Consider the following 24,179-nt stretch of genomic DNA (forward strand, 5'->3'; position numbering starts at 1 on the left):
CCCATTGAATCAAGTTCAAGGTGCTTCTAAAAGACCTGACTACTAGTACCATTTGTTATTAAATCAAGCAATAAATAATAATTACAATATAGTGTCAAGAATTTTATAACATAATTTGTGGGATAAACGAGAGAGAAATTATAGGCAACAACAAAAAAAAAAAAAAAAAAAAAAAAAAGAGAGAGAGAGAGAAAAAAATCTTGGAAAGAAAGGTCAAGAAGAAGAGAGTTTGGGGAGCCGAGCTCGCTGTTAGTTTCACGTGAGTGCTCACTATTTTATGTAACCCTCATCTTCATACAATCAACGCTTACAGAAAGAGGCTTTTTCTTTTTTCAGCAAGATTATCAATAGAGCATCTCACTATTATACGATGGTTTACCAAGACGATTTGTAATATACCACCACAGAGTTTCAGAATTTGTAATGCTTTCCGGGTCTATTATTAAATAGCAGTAGATGACAATTGGTCAAATTTCAATACTTGAATTCATTTAATAAAGCGATGTGAACTGATTTGGGGATTCCAATTCTGGCAGTGTGCCTGAGATTCGCTCTTATGAGCTTGTCCTTGCTTTTCAACATTTAAATCTTATATTTAGCATGGAGCCTCAAAAAGGAACTGGGCTATGGATTACTTATATCGACTTTTATCTGTAAATAACTGCTTTTCATCTACATGTGAAACTGAAATAAACAGTAGACCACTGTATGCTGCTGCTTAACAACTCTGACCGCTCAACCAGCATGTCTGACTGATTGATGTAGCAACACTTACTTAACTGTTTTGCTTGCCAGGTTTCTTTTATGCAATGGCATCATTGCGTTTCGGTAGGATGTTCCCAGCAGCACGACTACACTAGCAAGCATTAGTTGAACAGAACTATTCAATTATCCAATGCAACACATGATCTTGCTGCTGCTTCCAAGTATAAATGTCGTAGAGCTTCTGGTGTGATTAAAATCTTGCTTGAAAATAGGACTCATGAAAAAGGTTAATTACCAATGGCGCTGTATTGCCTTGAATACACACCAAGTACGCTCTAGAATGCAAATCGTGATGTTCAGAAAATGAAATGGCATACCTCAATTAGAAAAACGCAATACAAATGAAGAAAATAACCCGTATTTATGCTACTTTAAAACCAAAATTTCTCGATATCCCTCCCATTCATCTACAGCTTCTAATGTAGTTCACTTGCACAGGGCAGGCATCCTATGCCTTTAGCACAATGTCAATCCTATATTCACGAGCATGCTCATCCATGTAAAATGGCTGAACTGATATTCTATGGTCGTCATTGGTTCAATGTAAGATCTCCGAGTTCCTATTGTCTTGACACCAATGCTTACTTGCACCTTTCCATCGCTCAAACATAATCTGTTTAATAATAACCATTCCTTTCGGCTCATAAAAATCTTCGAAAGACTTAAAATGCACTTCGAATGGCAGCACGTTTAATGATCATACAGTTTGTTTATAAATAATAAGCTTGTTTATCAAACTTTTTGAGGGTTTATAACCAAAAGTATATACTAACCCTGTACCACCGTACCTGTTACGCTATCCGTTATGTGGTGGGAAGACCCAAAATCACGTATCGTTTGAGGTTTTATTCAGAGTTGTAGCAGTAGTTCTCGTAGATTTGTGGCGCCCAATAGGTCAACCCTGTCAAATTGTCGAAAAACGATCGCTCAAGGTTAACCTTTGCTACAGTGGCGCATATAAAACTTTCTTTGTTATGCACTGCTATTAGCTATAGCGTGCCCTAAATACATTTCATACATTTGAATACCACACAGGTGTTTCTGTGGTGCTATTAAAGAAAAACTTGTTTTTGCCACTGTAAACGTCAATTTGGGGTTGGAAAACACCATTTCCGCAAAGAAGCATTGAAAGTGTACGAACAACGAGGTCTCATTTTGTAGAGCAAACACAGGGGAACAAAATTTAGTTAGTGAAGAAGTCGGGGGTTAAGTTGATAGCTGATCAAAGAATAGCATTGAAATACATTAATATTTCAGAACTTGATTTCCGACGATGACGGCTTAAACCTCAACACTGGAAATGATTCTGTACATCCAGAACATTCAATAAGGGACAAAAGGGAGCAACCCATAAAATTGAAACCTCTTGGAAGTCAATGATGAAGCACGCATATTCGACGGGACATTTGGCAATGGGAGGGCCTAGCATCTAGTGTACTGCAGTATCTATACAACGTTCCCCACAGAATAAATTTAAAGGGCAATTTTTACATTAAACTGTTTACTGGATACTAGGTCAAATGGCTGCACCTTATTTTACTATTGAATAAAAAAGAACTTAAATTATTGTATTTATTTAGATACCTTTTTATTGCAAACACAAAATGATGATATATGACAGATCCATAGGAAATTAACTAGTTGTAACCATTCGTTACTTCAACCTCTGAGCCAATCAGATTGCTTGAAAACTCCGCTGACCTAAAAAAAAATTTGCGAGGGTTTCCCCCTGTTTTGATGTGAGGCAAAATTTTAAGCTCCGCTATATAGCAATATAGCCGTTACTATCATCAAATTTCCCTCAGGTGCTAGAGCATGCCTTACTTACACCACCTAGCTTTAGATTCTGGCGTTGAGACTCTCAATCATCACTAAAGTAAGTAGCGATAACCAAGTGAAGGCAGCCTATCTATCTCCTAGCCTCGGATAAAGTCTTGTTGAGCTTCAGGGATAGGCACTTCCACACAACGTAAAAAAGGTATGCTTCAAGGAAACATAATAATAATAAAAGAAAAAAGAAAAGAATATAAAACTATACGAGTATAGTAGTATATGTAGACAAAAAGGAATACTCATACGCAATGAGTCAAAAAAGAAAAGCATAACAAACACAACATCAAAGATGTTCAAAAAAGCTTGTTGCTGTTGCAAGAAAAATGCATACATGAGCAACGCGCATGGTAGTAATAGTCGAATGTAAAGAAACATGACACAAACACGCACAACTGCAAAAGCAACAGTGGTATTATAAGTTTGCAATACAACGTAATGACTAATATTGTTTCATGTGAAACCACAGAGGAAACACCACCAACAAAAGAAAAAGAAGAAGTAAGCGCAACAAGGCAAACATGATGAATGCATTATCACGATAAAGGAAGCAATAATATAAACGTTCAAAGAAGTTTTATATCATTGCGACCAGAAGAAAAAAGTTACTTACCACTTACCACAGCCACAGATAAACCAGAGGATACGAAATCACCAGAGACAGACCAGAGAACAAGCATACATCAAAAACAGTAGACTATTAAGGACCAGATTATCAGCAGCAACAGCAGCCGCACCAGCACCACTATAATAGAGAAACAAACAACATTAGAGAAGGCTATACACAGAACGTACACAGACCAGATACAGACCAGATACAGACCAGATACAGACCAGATACAGACGACCAGACAGAGGCAAGATACATACAAAATAAGCAACTGCAACAGTACTACTGTAATAGAGAGACGAGAGAACAAACAACATTAGAGAAGACCATATATTGACCGTGCAGAGACCAGATACTTACCAGACACATACCAAATAAGCATTCACCAAAAATGGTAGGCTAAAGGAGATTCCAGAGATAACAAAAGTAAAGGCAGCAGGATCCACGTCAAACAGGCAAAAGAATTATTAAATCCTAACAAATAAATACATTTAGTGTAAATTCCACGGCTTGCTGTGCTTATTATTAAATTATACCTGCTACATTCCACTTGAAAGAAGCAGTATCAAGTTTTTTTTAGCAGCGTAAGACGGTGTTATCAGAAGCTAGAGTGTTATTGTCAATCAAACAGTTTCCAAAACCACCATGGTTTGATACTAAACGCGTTTTGCAAAAAGGGGAAAAAAAAACGGTGGTATGGGAAAATGAGAGGGCGCCCTACACGACGTCACGGCCAGTAGATTTGGTCTCAGTCTTCTGCTGTGGCAGCCGTAACTGCTGCGCTTTAATTTGAAATTGTGCAGTGGGTATTTTCGTGTTCAAATTTGACATAATCTCACATCCTTTAAACGTTTCTGCTAAATTTGACTATGAAAATTGTCATTGTCACACCCAATTTTCTAATATATCTTTAGAGGACTAAAAAGCTACATCAAATGGTGCTAATTACATTCAACTTTCAGACCAAAAATAATGAGTATTTTGCAAAAATATGAAAACAGGTTTTTTGCGAATATGTCATAATCTAACATATACAAACCTCATAGAAACAGTTTCCAGTGATGCATTGCGCCTTTGCAATCAATTTGATCTGATATGTATCATAGGAAAAGTCTTCATTTTTGAGGTGAAAAGCACGATTGTTTGATTTTTAAGAATTCTCCCTTACTAGTACACATGAAAAAAGGAGAATTTTCATGGATTTGCGATGACCTAAAAAAATTTGAGATAAAGCATCAGTAAGTAAGGCGTATCAAAACAGAGCCGTTTGGCGCTAGTCCAAGCGTTCACAACGCTTTGTAGCATGAGTTATTCGTGCTTCAAAATGGCTAAATTTAGACAGAATTTGACCAAAAATAAGATGCAGTAGGTCGTATTGACGAAGAAGTAAATAAAGTAATGCTCTTTCTGGTATTTCTAATGTTTGCATTGTACAGAACTCGACACTTAGGCGATCGACATGTTGTATTCACACATATCTGTTTTTGAATCACAATTGTAATGAAATAGCCACCCAAACGCAACTTGATTGAAAACCAAAATTCACCAAATAGCGCTCATTCAAATTCATGCTATTTGGATCTATTAGTAAAAACGCTCAAATGTACATCAACAACCATTTAAACATACTAAAGTAAAGATACACGCTTATATCACACATCGTGTAAATGAATCACTCCTGATCACAGTGTATTCAATCACACCCATGATGGTCGTAATAGGTGATGGTATCTTTATCCAAATAGAATTAAATCAATAACAAGCATATTCAAATATGACAACTGTGGAATACATCCACTATGATCTGCATTCCGACAGTTCATCCAGTTACCAGATTTAGATATAAACTGTATGTACACTGGATTAGATGTACGATATCGATTTATATTATGAGAAGATATGGACTTCAGATACGCTAGTACTATAAGATTCATACTATATAAGATATAGGCTATAGATGGCACCACGGACATGGATGGCACTATAGACTTATACTTGTATTCCGACATTGACTACGGATGTTTACCATATCTGGATAGGCACCAAGATTAATGCAATATGAGCTTGTTGCTTCAGATGTGCAGTTCATGATCCACGCTATAAGACACATGCTTATATCCGTGATACTAGCTACAGATACTTTACGTACTACAGACTTGTACTATATATGAGACATGCTATAGACATGCATACGATATGCTATAGACATGCCATATATCCAGATACATGCTAAAGATGTATGCTTAGCGATATACACTCAGATATGTACTATTAATATAGACTAAGAAGACTGTACCTATCGGATACATGCTACTAGATCGATATTAATTATCCTTATGGAAAGGATAGATCAGGGTACTTCGGATGAGAGTCTAATTATTCATCCAGACAGAGCTAAATCATGATTAGCTTGCTGGAGTTGTCTTTTAGCATGATTAGACATTAGTTGATCTGAGTTGACTTATTTGTCAATCTAATTAATAGAACTTTTATCCATTGTTATAGTATATAAGAAGGATCATCTACCTGGCCAGTAGAGAGACTTCAGTTTACTTTACACCTGTCAGTTTGATAATAAAACATACCTTTATCAAGTTGACATTACTGTTTTTTTTATTCTTTTTTTTCCGTGAATTTTAGTCTATCAAGCCTTAAATTCCACACATGCTACAAAGCGTTGTGAACGCTTGGAATAGCGCCAAACGGCTCTGTTTTGATACGCCTTACTTACTGATGCTTTATCTCAAATTTTTTTAGGTCATCGCAAATCCATGAAAATTCTCCTTTTTTCATGTGTACTAGTAAGGGAGAATTCTTAAAAATCAAACAATCGTGCTTTTCACCTCAAAAATGAAGACTTTTCCTATGATACATATCAGATCAAATTGATTGCAAAGGCGCAATGCATCACTGGAAACTGTTTCTATGAGGTTTGTATATGTTAGATTATGACATATTCGCAAAAAACCTGTTTTCATATTTTTGCAAAATACTCATTATTTTTGGTCTGAAAGTTGAATGTAATTAGCACCATTTGATGTAGCTTTTTAGTCCTCTAAAGATATATTAGAAAATTGGGTGTGACAATGACAATTTTCATAGTCAAATTTAGCAGAAACGTTTAAAGGATGTGAGATTATGTCAAATTTGAACACGAAAATACCCACTGCACAATTTCAAATTAAAGCGCAGCAGTTACGGCTGCCACAGCAGAAGACTGAGACCAAATCTACTGGCCGTGACGTCGTGTAGGGCGCCCTCTCATTTTCCCATACCACCGTTTTTTTTTCCCCTTTTTGCAAAACGCGTTTAGTATCAAACCATGGTGGTTTTGGAAACTGTTTGATTGACAATAACACTCTAGCTTCTGATAACACCGTCTTACGCTGCTAAAAAAAACTTGATACTGCTTCTTTCAAGTGGAATGTAGCAGGTATAATTTAATAATAAGCACAGCAAGCCGTGGAATTTACACTAAATGTATTTATTTGTTAGGATTTAATAATTCTTTTGCCTGTTTGACGTGGATCCTGCTGCCTTTACTTTTGTTATCTCTGGAATCTCCTTTAGCCTACCATTTTTGGTGAATGCTTATTTGGTATGTGTCTGGTAAGTATCTGGTCTCTGCACGGTCAATATATGGTCTTCTCTAATGTTGTTTGTTCTCTCGTCTCTCTATTACAGTAGTACTGTTGCAGTTGCTTATTTTGTATGTATCTTGCCTCTGTCTGGTCGTCTGTATCTGGTCTGTATCTGGTCTGTATCTGGTCTGTATCTGGTCTGTGTACGTTCTGTGTATAGCCTTCTCTAATGTTGTTTGTTTCTCTATTATAGTGGTGCTGGTGCGGCTGCTGTTGCTGCTGATAATCTGGTCCTTAATAGTCTACTGTTTTTGATGTATGCTTGTTCTCTGGTCTGTCTCTGGTGATTTCGTATCCTCTGGTTTATCTGTGGCTGTGGTAAGTGGTAAGTAACTTTTTTCTTCTGGTCGCAATGATATAAAACTTCTTTGAACGTTTATATTATTGCTTCCTTTATCGTGATAATGCATTCATCATGTTTGCCTTGTTGCGCTTACTTCTTCTTTTTCTTTTGTTGGTGGTGTTTCCTCTGTGGTTTCACATGAAACAATATTAGTCATTACGTTGTATTGCAAACTTATAATACCACTGTTGCTTTTGCAGTTGTGCGTGTTTGTGTCATGTTTCTTTACATTCGACTATTACTACCATGCGCGTTGCTCATGTATGCATTTTTCTTGCAACAGCAACAAGCTTTTTTGAACATCTTTGATGTTGTGTTTGTTATGCTTTTCTTTTTTGACTCATTGCGTATGAGTATTCCTTTTTGTCTACATATACTACTATACTCGTATAGTTTTATATTCTTTTCTTTTTTCTTTTATTATTATTATGTTTCCTTGAAGCATACCTTTTTTACGTTGTGTGGAAGTGCCTATCCCTGAAGCTCAACAAGACTTTATCCGAGGCTAGGAGATAGATAGGCTGCCTTCACTTGGTTATCGCTACTTACTTTAGTGATGATTGAGAGTCTCAACGCCAGAATCTAAAGCTAGGTGGTGTAAGTAAGGCATGCTCTAGCACCTGAGGGAAATTTGATGATAGTAACGGCTATATTGCTATATAGCGGAGCTTAAAATTTTGCCTCACATCAAAACAGGGGGAAACCCTCGCAAATTTTTTTTTAGGTCAGCGGAGTTTTCAAGCAATCTGATTGGCTCAGAGGTTGAAGTAACGAATGGTTACAACTAGTTAATTTCCTATGGATCTGTCATATATCATCATTTTGTGTTTGCAATAAAAAGGTATCTAAATAAATACAATAATTTAAGTTCTTTTTTATTCAATAGTAAAATAAGGTGCAGCCATTTGACCTAGTATCCAGTAAACAGTTTAATGTAAAAATTGCCCTTTAAATTTATTCTGTGGGGAACGTTGTATAGATACTGCAGTACACTAGATGCTAGGCCCTCCCATTGCCAAATGTCCCGTCGAATATGCGTGCTTCATCATTGACTTCCAAGAGGTTTCAATTTTATGGGTTGCTCCCTTTTGTCCCTTATTGAATGTTCTGGATGTACAGAATCATTTCCAGTGTTGAGGTTTAAGCCGTCATCGTCGGAAATCAAGTTCTGAAATATTAATGTATTTCAATGCTATTCTTTGATCAGCTATCAACTTAACCCCCGACTTCTTCACTAACTAAATTTTGTTCCCCTGTGTTTGCTCTACAAAATGAGACCTCGTTGTTCGTACACTTTCAATGCTTCTTTGCGGAAATGGTGTTTTCCAACCCCAAATTGACGTTTACAGTGGCAAAAACAAGTTTTTCTTTAATAGCACCACAGAAACACCTGTGTGGTATTCAAATGTATGAAATGTATTTAGGGCACGCTATAGCTAATAGCAGTGCATAACAAAGAAAGTTTTATATGCGCCACTGTAGCAAAGGTTAACCTTGAGCGATCGTTTTTCGACAATTTGACAGGGTTGACCTATTGGGCGCCACAAATCTACGAGAACTACTGCTACAACTCTGAATAAAACCTCAAACAAGAGGTATTTTTTGGTTTTACACAATAGCACTGCTATAGATACATTGGTGCAGACTCAGCATATGCTTTCCTTTAAAAACCCTAAAAATATTTGTAAAACAGGCTCATTTGTGTACAAGGTGTGCGATCACTTTTAAAAGTGGAACTATTCGATGCGCATTGCAATTCTGTACAAATGCACTATATATAGACTGCGAACAACGGTTACTATTGAAAAAATACGTTTCAGCAATCAAGTTTCAGCTTTTGAACCATTCAAAATCTAATTTTGAAATATTGATGCTACAGCTTTGAAAATAGCATGCCTGAAAGCCTAATTCTACGGCAAAAACGATGGTGCAATTAGATTCTAGATTGGATGGGTTGCTGCTGAAAATGAAGGATTTTTGAAGTAGCTAATTTTGAGTGATGAGCTTCATATAAGATGACAGTAAACTTCCGCATTGAATAATTTGCCTCAGATAAGTATGCAGTGTATGACGAGATTGCGATTGATCAGTATTTTATGCGAAATGTGCCGTTGGGGAAAATATGTAGCGTCCCTTTCGACAGAGTTCCTTGTAATAATCCATAAATTCCTCTCGGATTGGTACATTATAGAGCACCACACAGTTAGGCTGCAAGATTAGCTATGCAAATATAATAATGCACTTAAATATTGTGGTCTGATGTGGTCAAATATCCATCTCATTAAATAATAATCAGTGCAAAATATATTTGTTTCTCTTGATTTGAAAACAGGATAAACTCAGTAATAATGTATATTAGGTTGACACTTGGGCTTGATGTTGTTACTTCCTACTAGCTTATCTTATGATTTTCCAGCATGACACTGATTTACCTTTTAGCAATTTTCAGCTTTATAGTACGGGCCACATTATCAGCGACATTGCATATGAACTATCCGGAAGCAGACAGTGTATACAAGATAGGAGATACAATGCTAATTGAGTGGTACACAAAGTAAGGAACAGTTGGCCATTACCTTTGGAGCGACGTGCTTACTATGTCGACTAGAGAGAGTAGCTTGATGGCGCCACCTGTAACAGAAAAATATGCTACAATTGTCTTGGCTTATGGTCAAAGAGACAACTTGACCATAGACCGCATCATGACAACCAAGTCTGACCTGAGCTTGGGGTTCTACCAATGGATCATTCCAACTACAGTTGAGTCCAGAACAGATTATGTTATTGAAGTTGGCACAGATGCATCAAACATTGCCTTTGCAGGTAAGAAATAGTCTGCAACATGTGCTATCCTATGTTCAACACATTGAATTAGGATACATTACAATAAATCGACGTAGTTTGGTGGTAGCAGCGACTACAACTACAACTGCAGCATCTAGCGTCGCAACTCATAAAGCGCTTGGATTAAGCTAGTTTTCATTACTGAAATTTATTGGTATGCTATGTTATAAATAAAAGACCATATCTTAATTAGAGCTCATCGTGTTTTTCAATTGCTTCTTGTTCAGATGGTTCAATCATCTTTTCACCGGGCTGAGGAAGACTTGTTAAATCGATTTTCAAGGATTGCTTGGTGGAGTGATCATTCAGGAATTTAACAAAATCATGAAGCGTGCGCTGGCCTGTGTAATCCACGATTGTATTCGTATTGGCTTTGAACAGCTTAATGGTGGGATAGCCCTTTACCGAAAAGCCTGCAGAAAGAGGAACATCATTGACAGTACCGTCCATCTTGGCAATCACCACACCATGGTCCTTTTCAGCATTGTTCACCTGCATTACTTGGCCCAATTGCTGATATGTAGGTGCTAGAGCTTGACAATGACCGCACCAGGGAGCGTATATCTCCAAAAGCACGTCTTTGGACTTGTCCATCACAATGTCTTCGAAATCCTTTCCAACAACTACCTTGACTGCATCCTCAGGCTTGCGAACTGGAAAGCTCTGAGATTTCAATGCAGGCTCAGCTTGACCTTGGACAATTTTATCCAAAAAGAAGGAAACTTCCTGTTCATTGATAGCCTTGCTTTGATCAAGAGGGAAGCGGGCACCTGTTTTAAAGTTATGAACAGCTACAGCTGGCCATGTGCTGTTCAGAGACAAGAAATCTGCTTGTGAAGCGTATTGATTAGCGTCGATATGAGCAAAACTAAACACACCCTTGTATTTCTGCGCCAATGGCCAGAACAATTGATGCATTTGGCTCTTCATCTCTTGAGAATTGGAAAAGATATAGGCAAGAGGGCGACCGGCATCGACATAGTCCATGAATGTATGGCTCTCCACTTCAGCCAACAAAGGCACAGCATTGACCTTGATAAAGTCCTCGATTTGATCAGGAACAATGGATCCAGTGCGGACATCACGCAGATTATCAAAGTGTTTATACAAGACGACGCTAGGCGATGATGCAACATTCTCTGCTTGCATAATGGACTGATCAGTGACAACACCAAATGCGAAGTCATCCACCAACTTTTCAGAGAGAGCCTTCCATGAATCCAAAGAAGATTTATCTTCAGGTGAAATATAAGCGACAGCTAACAGTGCTTCCTTTTCTCGTAGGTTGTCCAGTTCCGTCTTTGACTTGATTTCGGTGAGATCTGATAACAAATGACTGCATTGTTGTTAGAGCAAGATCATGGCCAGCATCTCGATCCTTACTTACGCTCTCATGTATTTAGTAATGCTGTCTGATTTACGCTCCTTGTTATAGATATCGCTGGGGCGGCCCTTTCTAAACATTTGCATTGTGGGGTATCCTTGGACGTTGTATTTGGCACAAATAACATTGTTGACGGTACAATCCACTTCGGCCAGCATGATTTTATCAGCTTGTAGCTCTGTAGCGGCCTTCTCGTATTCTGGCTTTAATGATTGACAATGAGGACACCATGGAGCATAGAACTTCAGGAGCACGAGATCATTTGAATTGATGGCAGCGTCGAATTCTTGCATATTGTTCAATGTTACCACATCACCTGCGGATGCAGAGACCACTGCTGTGGCTAGAAGGGCGATAGCGGACCAAATGAAGGACTTCATGCTGTTAAATTTGATGTAGAGAAGAACAAGAATGGATGGATGTTTGTTTCTGGAACTGTCAAATATTCGAAAAATTCTCTGTAGTGCAGTGTTGTTATTGTTTGATTGGCGATATTTCTCAACTCCGGGAACTATTTTGCAAACGCATACATAACAACAGATCACAAATCAGCCAAATTTAAAAAAGCTTGCATCAATATCATCTCTCATTTATATACCAGGGCACAATAAAAAGCCGATAGACAACTCGAAAGAGCACTGTCAAGAGCAGTGTGGCGTCAATCGAGATGCAGTCTTGGGCCTGAATCAATCAATGAATACCAGTTGTACCTGATACAAAAGAAAGCCCAGGTTTTGTTTATTTTGCATTTAAACATTTTGGGATGAGACGAAACAAAACTGCATACATGGATGTCTATACACAGCAATATTAAAATTTGGTGTGATGCGAGCCGTACAGTTGATAGCTGTAGGCAGTCTTTTTGTTTGGTAGTAATAAAAGTGTGTAGTCGTTCTCGCTGTTCAAGTAATCGTAATGTCCAATCTTATTCCAAGTGAATGGTGAGTCTTTGTAGCCCCAACATGTCAAGGAGGTCCACTGAGAAGTTGTACCTGAGGCCATCATTTTTCTGTGTGCATAATGGATATCAGTAAGAATAATAGTCAGCTATACACTCTTAGCATTACCTAATAATGGTCATGATATTCTGGATGCATGTAGTAGGAATAAACCCTTTATATTTAACCAATGTGCCTGTATGATGATCTTGCAACAATGGCATTGGCGGTTGATACACAGAGACGAATGGATCGATCTTTTCTTTGCGTTGCTTGATACGATTTGCTTTCAAATGCGCTAAACCGAGCCATTCTAATGCCTGCATGGCGTCATTATCCCAATTTTCGGGTCTTTGGTTCATTGAATGGTCGATCTTCTCAAAGGATGGTATATTGATGTCTGTCACTGCCTCAAATTCAGCTTGCATTTCTTGTCTAGATATTTTGCTGACGGTAGAGGGAAAGTCGATATCCATGGTTGTGCCCGTTTCTACATGGAATGATAAGAATCGTTCAATATTAAGTCCAGTCCTGTAGCGTTTTGGATCACATCTCAACTCTGACGCCCCACGGATCGATTCGTGCCTCGTCTCCATGGTATTTCAATATGATTCTGGCCATGTTGCATCCTCCAGCCCATAACCAACGAAGCAAAAAAGCGTATTGATGTGATCAAAAACAATGTAGATCATATCGATATGCTATTGCCACTCACCTGAATCGATTGCACAAAGATGAAGTTTGAATGTACTCTTCATTGTATTCTCAAAACACCACTCTAATCTATTGTATGATTTACTGTCCATCTTGAAATCTGAGCTATCCAAATCTACCATAGCAACTGTATTTCTTTTCGGTTAGATAATACTTATGGTTGCTCGATCCACACACACATTACCATGTTTGTCGTGCTTTTTATCTGCTTTGGATCTTGTAGAAGCTTCAATGCCGAATGTCTCGAATGTCTGTTTCAACAAGCTAAAGTAGAGTGTGCCTGAAGGTGATAGCACAACCACATCATCTGTATTTATGTTGGTATCAATGCTATGCATAATGAGTTGACATTGATCTGCAAATGAAAAATCCGCGTTAGCGTGATGGGATCCAGCTTGTTGCATCTAATCATTTTACCAGATTTGATGTATTGCTGAAAGAAATTGGGTTCCAGTAGAAAGTCCAATGTCGATTCAATTTGGTAGTAAGAACCGAGATGCTGATTCATGTGCTCTGTTGCAAGATTAACAGAGCAGGACGGCAGAAAGACGGTAAGCTAGCAAAGTCAATTAGATGCTGTATTCATGCTTTCGTGTATACACATTGGCCTACAGCTCGATTGAAAGGATGCGAGTCGATAATGTGCTTCCAAATGTGTTGATGCTGATCCAAGTCAAGATAGTTGATGTCCGCATAAGACTTTAGAGGTTCATCATTTGGTAAATATGTCTTCTCACTCATTTGATGTTTGCTTAATTTGGCGTTGCAGAAAAAAACTTTTATACATGTCAATCTTTAGGAAATTGTTTACAAATAGGGAACGGACTGCTCAGATGTAATTGGATATGTGCAAGGATCCAATCATTTACACCTTGTAAATAGCAACCAGTTCGTTTCCATTGCTCGTCCTCAAAAGAGGTGCCAAAAATGATGACTCGAGATGGCATCGCAGTGAATGCATCACACTGAAATTGTAGATCTGATGAAATCTGAGCGTATGAATGCAATTGCAATTCAAGATACCAAAATGATGATGAGCTTGTTTGAAAAGGCGACTATTATTAGTGTCAAAATCAGACATTTGATGTTTCTGGTTAAAGCAGAAAGGATTTTTCTCTTCCTTTTCTTCATATAACAAAACAAAAAAAAAACCACAAAAAAAAAAGCATTTAAATAGACTCTCCTCCTCCTCTTTTTTCCCTCTCTTTCACGCTTCTCCTTCCTTTCTTTTTTGTATATATATATATATATATATATTCATAAACTCACTTCAGAAAAAAAAAAAAAAAAGAAAAGCTACAAAAAAAAAAAAATAGAAAAATGCATATCGAAATAGCACAAGCTGTAGAATTTCTTGGTCGACTCTTGCAATCTAAGGTTGATCAAGATGTTGTTGGTAAATTCAAGGAAACATTGACGGAATTGCTCAAGGTTCGCTTTGAAGATCATTGGGATCCTCAGCAACCTTATCGAGGAAACGGTTACCGGGCTCTTTCCAATTTCAATGGACAGCTGGACCCTATGTTGACTGAAGGTGAGTGCCTGCACTGACACACATTTGACTCTATCAATGCAACATACTAACGACCAGAGACGTTTTCTTTTAGCTTGTATCAAAGCATCTATTCAACCTTCTACTATTCATGCTCATCTTCCTCGTGATTTCGTGCTCTGGATCGATCCTTTCTCAGTTTCCTACAGAGTAGGTGATCATGGCAATATCATGACATTGTTTGAGGATCGCTCTCGTGGTAGAATCTCTCTCAAGTTGGATCCTTCCTTGAACTCGACATCTACAGCAAATCCATCGAATGCAACCACAACAGCAATCACCGCTAAATCACCTTCCAACTCTCCCCTGATGCAATATCTTCAACCTAGATCTTCAACACCTATTCGGATCTCTCCTCCCAACAGCCCAGAATCGTTAATGTTAAAGAACCAACAAAATTCCATGCAATCATCACCTTTGGGTAAGAAGAACGGCCAAGATAAATCAAACAAAGGTTTAGTTATGGCTGTTTAAATGTGTATAAATCCCTCCTTCCAATGTCTCCTCTTCCTCCATTTCATCCCTCTTCCATCTTACTATACTTGCTTCCCCTTTTTTTTTATTGTAAATCCTCATTTATTCAAATAAAATTCTAATCACATTCATCATCTCTTTTAAAAACTACCTCGTCGCTGCAAATGTTCACGAGCTGATGTTCTGAGAGCGGTTAATGGGTTCTACACGCACAGCACATTAGCAAATATATGGTACATGTCTCATTTATCAGAGCTTACCTGAATTGATTCTGCCTCAGCTATTCTCTCCAGTGGGATATAAATCAAAAGAAAGCTAGCTGTTAGGCCTATAGCAATATACAGTGCTGTTTTCTGCATTCATATCAGTCATCTGCTTCTTTTGCGTTGGTGGATCGTATGTTGGTTACCTCTTGCAGCATGTAGGCTAATAGTTCATTATATGCTGTCATGTATCCTAACCCGAAAGCCAAGATTATACCAATAATCTTGAACATTATACGATTGGAAATCACAATTGACTATGTTGCTTGGTCTTTGCCTACGCAAATGTCTCTCTCGACCTCTATTCTAGCAGTTTGTAAACCAAGCTTGAAGAAAATAAAAATAAAAAAAGAACTGAAAGTTGAATGAGCTTGAAAACGTTTAATAAGAAGATCCTGACCGGCGATCATTGGCTCTAGATCAAATGTGTAGATACACAATCTTCTATTAAGTCGTAAGAGATTAATGAATAATCTCGGTGAACAAGCAGCGTAGATCCACAAGCTGCTTTATATAGAGCAATGGTACTCCATGCCGCCCCTCCCGATAAACAAATCATAACAAAAGAAATGCTAGAATTTATTCGCAAATGCTAATGATACTATGTACAATATTATGCTACAATCCAGGTGGAGAGCTCGATGGTGAAGCAATCTCCGTCTGTTGTGGTTGCTGCTTCTTCTGAGCCTTATTTGGTGCATCTGACAACCAAGATATCCATTGCCGAATCTTGATCCAATAGTGGTTAAAGTAGTTTCCAATGATCAGCATGGTTGTAATGGATTGTTGCGAATCATCCATCTTTCTTTCCAGCAAACCTACTTTACCATAAAATGTGCCCACGTTGTCTTCAATATCCTTGAGCTTATCGTTCAGCACTTTCAGCTCATAATGTAATTTAGCGCTATTATCTTCCACGTCTTTCAGTCGTCTTTCCGTCTCGTTCTGTTCATCCATAACATGTCGAGAATCCTTCTGAATCACATCAAATTCCAAAGAGCGCCTTTCATATGTTTCTTTGAGATGAGCCGCGGTTCTTTCGTATAGATTAGCCATGGCTCTGATCTCTTCATACGTGCGTTGTAGTACCCGCTGCTTTTGAGAGAGGCGTTCATAGGTCAAGTAGGTTTGGACATTCATGGTTGCTGTGGGTCGGGTATTCATCTCTGGTTCCTGATCTGTCCCTGACATTGTTGATGAAACTGCTGCCTCTTTGGACGTGCTTGGTAGTGCCGAAGTAGTCTGGGATCGACGGTGATATCTGTCTAGCGATTGCTTTGTGGGGACGTAGGATCCAAATGCGTTTCTCAGGGATTGTAGCTTGTTGTTTTCTTTCAGAGCATGAATGAAGACTGCATCCAACAGTATACTGTCAGACACGGATCGTGTATGGCGAATGGCAGGGCGCTTTAATTGGTTTTTCGCTGGTACAATGTATGGCACGAAATCACCCTCCTCCTTGGTTTGTTGCTTGATGCTAGCAGAAGATGACGGTGTGGTGGATCTTGGTGTTGAAGCAGTAGTGGTGTCGGTTGATTTAGAAATCCGTAGTTTAGGTACAGAGGGAGTAGGTGGAGATGGTGATGTTACAGCGGCAGTGGATGCAGCAGATGATGGAGGTACAGATTGCACGTAAGAAGGTATATCTTGATCCAAGTGATCGGGTGAAATGACTCGCTTGAAATCGCTATTGGGTATATCGTCAGTGCTGGCATGCGCGGGTGTGTGGGATGTTGTACTGGGAGCAGTGGCAATAGGTGTGCTGTTATTAGTGTTATTAAAAGTATGAGTAGGTGTTATGGTATATGTGGCAGGAGGTGTGTTATTGGAAGAAGTAGACGTTTGAATCGATAAGGGAGATGGTTTTCGAGCAGGTGTCGCTATACGGGATGCCATGGTGTATTCCTCGTCTAATGGCTGTTGAGCCGAAGAGTTACTGCTGGATATATGACTCAGGGCGGTATGGCTCTCCAATCTAGATTGATTCAACGGTGAGGGAGACATCACAATGTTGTCCGAGGATTGTGCTGCTGAAGCGGGTGTTGCGACTGTGGCCATTGGAGAGCGATTAGTATTGTTGTCTCGCTTGTTGTTGTCAGCTGTTGTATTGATCCAAGGTATCGAACCTGCTACTCGGCTTAGCATGTCCACAGCTGCACCACCTGTTCTCGTCGTACGCTTCAGCATGTGCATCAATTCGTTTGGCTGCTGATCTGTGGCACCTCCCATAGTGGTCGCATTATGCAACATACCACCCTTGAGCTTTGGTCTCCAAATGGCTCGGAGGCTTTCGATGGTCGAGTGATGTCGAAACACTTCAGGATCTGATGTTTCATTGAACAGCGGCGAGTTGGTGATGCCAGAAATATCGTCCAACTTTGATTTAATCACTTTTCTCACCTTAAGCTGACTAAAAGCATGTTCGTTTAACTTTCCCAGTGTCTCCAAGTCTATGAATTTTGTTACTTTAATGTTCTTGTAACGTTGATAGTCGCCAATGTCGAAGCGAAATGTGTCGTAATCTGCAAATGGGTCTTTGAGTGTGGTGAAATTGTAGTCTTGCAGTTTGTTTCGGCACATGAGTAGTTTGGATATGATGGCTGCTACGAGATGTGGTTCCATCCAAGGTTCTTTGAGCGTAAACTAGTGATTTGGATCAATGCATCAGTATGTGCTAGGCTGGCTTCCTCAAGACGGGCTTCCTCAAGACGGGCTTACCTCTGTAGTTTTGATGGGATCGTATTTGGTGTAGAACGTCCACAATGCATTGGTCGTCTCGTTGCATATCAGCCCATCAATGTAGTCTTTATCCAAAAGCTTGAACAGGTACAAGGCGATCTGCACCAGTGATACCAGGTTGATCACTGCATCCTGAAAGTTGACAGTGTCTGCAATCTTGTATAGTGATCGAAATTTCTCTTCGGATGCTGGATTGGGTGGTCGAAGATTCAGAGAACTTCGTCCTGTGCAATTTGTTCTTCTCAGATTAATATTGACGTACGCCTGATTCACCCATTTGTCGTAGTCTCCATCACGAATCAGCACCATGTCCATGTCAAACGGCAGTTCTCCTGGATTTGTTAGTAGAATTTCACCGAGGGGCGTTGGTTTGGATTTCAAGTGTGCTCCAGCGTTCAAAAATGTCTGGATCTGAGGGCGAGGATGCTGTAGTTCAGCGGTGGAAATAGCAATGACAGCTACTTGAATCTGTCCAGAAATGAGTGAGTCTGTTTGTCTTTCATCTACTCATCTCTACGTACAATGTGATTCTCGTCTCCAGTAAACACTTTAACTACATTGGAATCCACCTTGCGGTCGCACACCCTATGAATTCAAGCGGTCAGGCATTTGTCAAGCAACTGGGACATTTTTCAGTTACCATTGCTCCACAATGTATATCTGATATCCTCTCAGCTCCTGCTGCTCTTCTATCACACTGAGGCCACATGTGGCAGCCATTTGCAACGCTCTTTTCCTCTCTGCAAATACAAATCTCTTCTTTTCAGCCATACACAAATTACACACACACACACACACAAAAAAAAAAAGAGAGAACAAGAGAAAGGGAATTTAATAAAGTGCAAGTGGTTCTCTTTTTATTATAGTGTAGGGTGCTCACAAACTGTCACGCGCAAACCAGAATGTGTGTTGGTGATAGAAAGGTATATGAAATTCATGTGATGTGATTAAGGTGAAGAAGTAGTAACTCGTACAATAAATCTACTAAAGGCAGCAGCAATAAAGGCCATCAGACCACCAAAGACAAGCACGGGTGTGACGCTGGACATGCTCTTGCCTTCGCCTTCCTTGATTGCATCGGCTGCTGCAAAAATGAAGGAGGACACAATGGCCACTGCAAATTGAGGGAATACAATGTACATGTTGTGCACGCCCAAAATCATACCGGCATCAAACTCGTCCTGAACAAGCTCTGCTTCTTCGTGATTGCTGCTGGAAGGTGCGGATGTGATCAACTGCTGTCTCTTTTCGTCTTCATAGCTGACGAATTCGCCCACAAGTGAGAAGGGGATCCAGAGCACAATGGCCCAAGGAATACCCATGATGGCCAAAACGACGGTAGCTGCAGTTACAGTCTTTACAAACAGAGACGACATCAAAGCAACAGCGACAGTGATGTGAGATAGGGTATAGATGTTGAGCAAGGAAAATAGCTTGACATGGTTGAACTTTGTGGCTACAGCAGGAATGATCAGTCCAGCAATGACCGAGACGACAGAGTAGCATAGTAAGGCAAATGAGCCTGCGCGAGTACCCTGTGCCCAATCAAGTGGTGTATCAGGTGTTGTAGGTGGGTGTGAGGCAAAGTAGATGTCAGAGACCCATTGCGTGCTGTAGAACAAGAAGGGGAACCAACCCATCCAGGCAAAGAATTGCGTATTGCACAGTGTTTGGATAGGTTTTGGCAAGAATCTGAAAGCTCTCCAAATGTAGTAGAAGGTACTGTACCAAGGCTGGTTGAGATCTGTGTCCTCCTTCTTCTCGACAACCTTTTCCTGTGTGGTAAAACAGGTAATGGCCAGTGTCATCACAAACACCACAATGGACACCAGACAAAATACCTTGACTTGAGAATCGCCCAACCAGGGCAAATACTTTACGAGATCAACGAATCCAACGAAATAGCCAATGACCATTGCTGTGTTGCTCATTCTTGCACTCCACGCATTTGCCACATCTTGCTGCCAAAGAGGCGGTATATCCAAGATCAAAGCACGGCAAATAGCTTGTACGGCATTCAGCGTAAAGTCCAAAAAGTAAAAGGAGGCGACAGCGACAATAATGGCATTGGTATGAGCTGCTCTGTCGATATTGCTCTGATCTGGTGCAATTTTGGCACACCAGTATCCGATTTCTCTAGCGTAGGCAACACCGATCATGGAGAGACATGTCAACAGACCAGCAACGATGATGAAAGGTCTTCTCTTTCCCAAACTCGAGGTACATTTATCACTAAATGCACCGATCAAAGGCTGGACCAACAGACCGGATAATGGGCCTGCTAACCAAACCAAAGCTGTCAGTTCTTTTGATAGGTCTAGCGACAAGAGATAAGGGGTTCCATATCTATGGTAGGGTTAATGACATGAGATGTATTTGTAGTAGGTGTACTTACGATAGCTCGACGGTCCCTTTTTTGTGTCAAAACAAGGAGGTGAGATAAGCATGATGTCAGTATCACAACATCCCAAAAGAGACTTTATAATAAAATAAAATAAAAAAACTTACATGTAAACTGCACACCTGCCATACATACAGTCAATGTCAATATCTTCCACAAGCTTAATCCGGGCGTATTGGTGTCCTCTTCCTGCGCCTTCTTGGAGTAACTCAAAGATCTGCCTGCACTATTATAGGTAGATGCTTCATAACTGGATCTTCTGCGGTGAGCCTTGGGTCTACTAACAGGTGGTTTTTTACCAGCCAACAATGGGGTCTTGGTGTTAGGTTCAGGCATTCAGATATTTGTTGTTATTGAAGGATATGGAAAGAAAAAAAAAAAGGAAATACCAATGCAACTAATGTCTTTTTTTTTTTTTTTTTTTTTTTTTATATAGCTCTGTTGCACACCCCAAGGTTGCATCCAATCAATTTGCATCTCCAGATAGACATCGCATAAATTGAGTCATTGTTGTATGTGTACATGGAGTATATGACGTACATCACAATCGTTTTCTTGGAATAGCCATCTTGTCTCCCCTTATTCATATATACATCAGCAGTCGAAACCTTAAAGGAACTCCACGATGTAAGGAGGACAGCTGGATTTGTTGGTGTGATGGATAAAGAGAATCGATGATGATCAAAGTTGAAAAAAGAAACTACTATAGTACGAGACCCACACTGCTGCGTAAGTTGATGATGAGTCAAGACGGGAGCTTTATTAGTGATTAGTATTAGTAAAAGGTGTAATAAATTAGTATTAAAGTGTATAGTATTAGGTGGTAGTAATTATGATTTAAAACTGAATGATGGAGCCATATGTTGTCTTCTGGCTGATGATATAGACGGTGCCGTGGATGATGGTGGTGATCGCTCAGAAGGCTTCTGAGCAGTATAGAAATAGTAGTTGCTGAAGCTCTTGTATTGGTCCATTTCTCTCAAAACTATGTTGGTGCTTCGATTAAAGGCAAGCTTGGCCTCTGCATCGTTCTCTCGCTTGTAATAATCCTGAACAGCTGGTTGAAACTTGGTCAGCATGTTGATCATGTCATCTCTGCAGAGAACTCCAATGCGACCGCCCCAGACTCCAATTGGTATAGATCTGTACTTCACTTGTCGATTCATGGCGTCAGATGGTATGAGCTCGCTCAGCTTATCAACTTGACGTCTTGGATTCAGCCCTCTGCTAATAGACACTTCATGCACTATAGATGGGTTTAGGTCAGTCTTTTTTTTTTCTATCTCTCTCGCTCCACGCACACAATGTCAGAACTACTTACTCTCTTCGTTTAGCTTCATGGTGATGGGACCTGGAGAATGCACGGTCAAATCTGTTTCAAGGATCTCAATGTAACCCCCTGGTTTCAAAAGTCTCCAGCAATCTTTGACAACTTGAGGGTATTGAATTGTGGTAAAGGATAACACCATGAACCGAATATGAATCACATCAAAGCTTGCTTCAGGAAACTCTTTCAAACCGTCCAGCACATTGCACACTAGTAATTGGCAGTTGCTCGGTAGATTTCTCTTTGAAGGAAACATGTCATCGCTGTCCACGCCAATGACTTGAATGCGAGGATATTTGGTTGATAGATCGATACACCAGGAACCAGGACCACAACCCACATCCAAAATTCTACCGCTTGGTAGATCACGATAGTCGAATGGCAATGAGAATTCACTACGACGCACATATGGTTAACACTATAACATCGCACGTTGAAACATTCATTGAGTTACCCTTCAAATGCAAGCTTCACCAGATCGTTCTTCAGTTGGATTCGATCAGCCTCCTCTTCATCGCATTCCAGTAATTGCAATGGCTTGGTGGGAGATTGAGCTCGTTGTGGTGATGTTTGATGCAATTTTTGATGGGCTTGCATTTGATCCTTCTCAGAGATGGTGGTAGCATCACTTCTGTCACTGCTACGGCGTAAAGAAGACACCGCATCATCAAAGTAAGTAGATTGAGAATCCTGTGTAGTAGTAGATTCTTTTCTGCGATGCTTGCTCTTCTTTTTCGTTGCTTTTGAGAGAATAGTCGAAAATGTAGATTTGTTGCTTTTCAGAAGATTTGGCCTGGATGACATGGATACAGGCTTTACAATGGTGCTGTCCATTGGGGTCAATGAAACGGAGCGTTGTCTGTGCAGGGCCTGCTGGGGGTCGTCGTAGTTGTTGCTGCTGTTGAGGGCTCTTGCTCTTATTAATTCAGCATCATCTTCCGCTGATTTGTATTCTGGGGATGGTGGCGCAGAGGAGAACATGGTAAAGAGATTGCCACTGTTGAACCAAGACCGCCGATGTGAATTCTTTCGATCAAGTCCAGTTCTTGATTTTCGCATGTTCGTATATACGTTGCTATGGAGATATTTCCAAGTGAAAGAGAGAGAGAGAGAGAGAGAAAAAAAAATAAAAAGGGAAAACAAATTGACGGTTGCAATTTTATGTATTTGGCAAATAGGGATCTAACTGGGTTTCAAGGTAAGCTCTATAACAAACATTTGGTTTTATACCACCATGACACATCGCATATACGTCAAATACAAGATGGCAAGTTTCTGTATGTATGCACTGATGTATGCCCTGCTTATTGCAGCAGCAGCGAGCATAGAGTGCCTCAGATACACAACATTCATGCGCTTGTACATGACCCATCATCTGCTTCAATCGACTCCGTAATTTGAAACCTGCACCACTGTATGATTGATGGATGATTTTTACGTAATCTACTTATTATGTTACCAACCCTCTACTTGACTCCCGGGGTCTTGCAAGTCCTTCCTAATATTCCTTTTTTTTTTTATCATTTATTTCAATCTCTTCCAGCACTGGAACACTGTGCCTGAAATGTAACGCTTGAGAGGGCATCCATTGAGAGGAGGAGGGGGGGGGGGGGGAGGCAATAAGATTTGATATTGAAATTCCAATGCTACCATTTGATTTGTGTTTCTGAAGTACTTGTTCTATAAATTAAAGTTTGCTATCCAATGGTAAGCTATTGCTATTTGAGTCTTAGGATGCCCTGTATTACATCAAGTATAGACGAATGAGATTTTGACATATTCAATTTCCAAGGCAAATACAATATATTTACCATACCGTTAGCTTTCCTTTTTCATTTGAGTTGAAGCACCACGTCTTCGGTTGTTCATTTTAAATTTAGTAAGATTACATGTAAGCATTCTGTAGTTTTGTCATTGAAAATGAGGGCAACAGTACTACGGCATGCTGTCCTCAAGATAGCGTCATTTATAATAACAATAGATAACCCTTCCAGAGCATGGGCTTATATGCTCTTGGGGCAGCCGCTTTCAATCAGCTCTATTAAATCCTTAAATAGTGTAACCAACATACAATAAAAAAATATTTTCAGCACTGATTTCTGGTGATACAGACAATAAGCTGTATATATGATTTACACTCTAAAATACATATTTAATCACCCGGTTGAAAGGGCATTTCAATCAAGATTTGAGAGGGGTCATTTAGGCTGATTGGTTTTCTCAACCCTTTCATGTAATACTGCTGATATTTCAAGCAGAAAGGCTTTTGCAGCTAGCACTAAATGTTGCTAGCTAAGCAAAATGGAGTAAGACATACATGCAATGTAACATGATGGAAGCTTTATTAATGAGCT

The 24,179-nt window shown here is 39.6% G+C and overlaps 9 protein-coding genes across 9 annotated transcripts; 2 read left to right on the top strand and 7 right to left on the bottom strand.

Moving 5' to 3' along the window:
• Positions 1-9,675: 9,675 nt before the first annotated feature.
• On the top strand, positions 9,676-10,165 carry TOM40 (translocase of outer mitochondrial membrane; the record flags this gene model as incomplete). Its single annotated transcript, XM_064823926.1, has 3 exons — positions 9,676-9,743; positions 9,798-10,012; positions 10,065-10,165. 3 exons carry the CDS (start codon positions 9,676-9,678, stop codon positions 10,163-10,165), a joined length of 384 nt encoding a protein of 127 aa, XP_064688751.1.
• Positions 10,166-10,222: 57 nt separating this feature from the next.
• On the bottom strand, positions 10,223-11,797 carry SLM5 (asparaginyl-tRNA synthetase; the record flags this gene model as incomplete). Its single annotated transcript, XM_064823927.1, has 2 exons — positions 10,223-11,369; positions 11,421-11,797. The coding sequence occupies 2 exons, from the start codon at positions 11,795-11,797 to the stop codon at positions 10,223-10,225; spliced, it is 1,524 nt and encodes a 507-aa protein (XP_064688752.1).
• Positions 11,798-12,227: 430 nt separating this feature from the next.
• Positions 12,228-12,831, bottom strand: ATC70_004626 (uncharacterized protein; the record flags this gene model as incomplete). Its single annotated transcript, XM_064823928.1, has 2 exons — positions 12,228-12,426; positions 12,485-12,831. The coding sequence occupies 2 exons, from the start codon at positions 12,829-12,831 to the stop codon at positions 12,228-12,230; spliced, it is 546 nt and encodes a 181-aa protein (XP_064688753.1).
• Positions 12,832-13,056: 225 nt separating this feature from the next.
• On the bottom strand, positions 13,057-13,810 carry PFS2 (pre-mRNA cleavage and polyadenylation factor (CPF) complex subunit; the record flags this gene model as incomplete). Its single annotated transcript, XM_064823929.1, has 4 exons — positions 13,057-13,196; positions 13,254-13,424; positions 13,487-13,625; positions 13,682-13,810. The coding sequence occupies 4 exons, from the start codon at positions 13,808-13,810 to the stop codon at positions 13,057-13,059; spliced, it is 579 nt and encodes a 192-aa protein (XP_064688754.1).
• A 579-nt stretch (positions 13,811-14,389) lies between these two features.
• Positions 14,390-15,095, top strand: NAG1_1 (Glucosamine-6-phosphate isomerase (Glucosamine-6-phosphate deaminase) (GNPDA) (GlcN6P deaminase); the record flags this gene model as incomplete). Its single annotated transcript, XM_064823930.1, has 2 exons — positions 14,390-14,603; positions 14,677-15,095. 2 exons carry the CDS (start codon positions 14,390-14,392, stop codon positions 15,093-15,095), a joined length of 633 nt encoding a protein of 210 aa, XP_064688755.1.
• Positions 15,096-15,235: 140 nt separating this feature from the next.
• Positions 15,236-15,591, bottom strand: ATC70_004629 (uncharacterized protein; the record flags this gene model as incomplete). Its single annotated transcript, XM_064823931.1, has 3 exons — positions 15,236-15,298; positions 15,356-15,448; positions 15,505-15,591. 3 exons carry the CDS (start codon positions 15,589-15,591, stop codon positions 15,236-15,238), a joined length of 243 nt encoding a protein of 80 aa, XP_064688756.1.
• A 385-nt stretch (positions 15,592-15,976) lies between these two features.
• ATC70_004630 (uncharacterized protein) lies at positions 15,977-18,817 on the bottom strand (the record flags this gene model as incomplete). Its single annotated transcript, XM_064823932.1, has 4 exons — positions 15,977-18,001; positions 18,077-18,565; positions 18,619-18,682; positions 18,738-18,817. 4 exons carry the CDS (start codon positions 18,815-18,817, stop codon positions 15,977-15,979), a joined length of 2,658 nt encoding a protein of 885 aa, XP_064688757.1.
• A 227-nt stretch (positions 18,818-19,044) lies between these two features.
• ATC70_004631 (uncharacterized protein) lies at positions 19,045-20,834 on the bottom strand (the record flags this gene model as incomplete). Its single annotated transcript, XM_064823933.1, has 3 exons — positions 19,045-20,443; positions 20,493-20,508; positions 20,606-20,834. The coding sequence occupies 3 exons, from the start codon at positions 20,832-20,834 to the stop codon at positions 19,045-19,047; spliced, it is 1,644 nt and encodes a 547-aa protein (XP_064688758.1).
• Positions 20,835-21,328: 494 nt separating this feature from the next.
• On the bottom strand, positions 21,329-22,806 carry ATC70_004632 (uncharacterized protein; the record flags this gene model as incomplete). Its single annotated transcript, XM_064823934.1, has 3 exons — positions 21,329-21,744; positions 21,820-22,220; positions 22,280-22,806. The coding sequence occupies 3 exons, from the start codon at positions 22,804-22,806 to the stop codon at positions 21,329-21,331; spliced, it is 1,344 nt and encodes a 447-aa protein (XP_064688759.1).
• Positions 22,807-24,179: the final 1,373 nt, after the last annotated feature.

This window comes from Mucor velutinosus (genome assembly GCF_035048745.1).
Source record: "Mucor velutinosus strain NIH1002 chromosome Unknown tig00001540, whole genome shotgun sequence".
Classification (NCBI taxonomy): domain Eukaryota; kingdom Fungi; phylum Mucoromycota; class Mucoromycetes; order Mucorales; family Mucoraceae; genus Mucor; species Mucor velutinosus.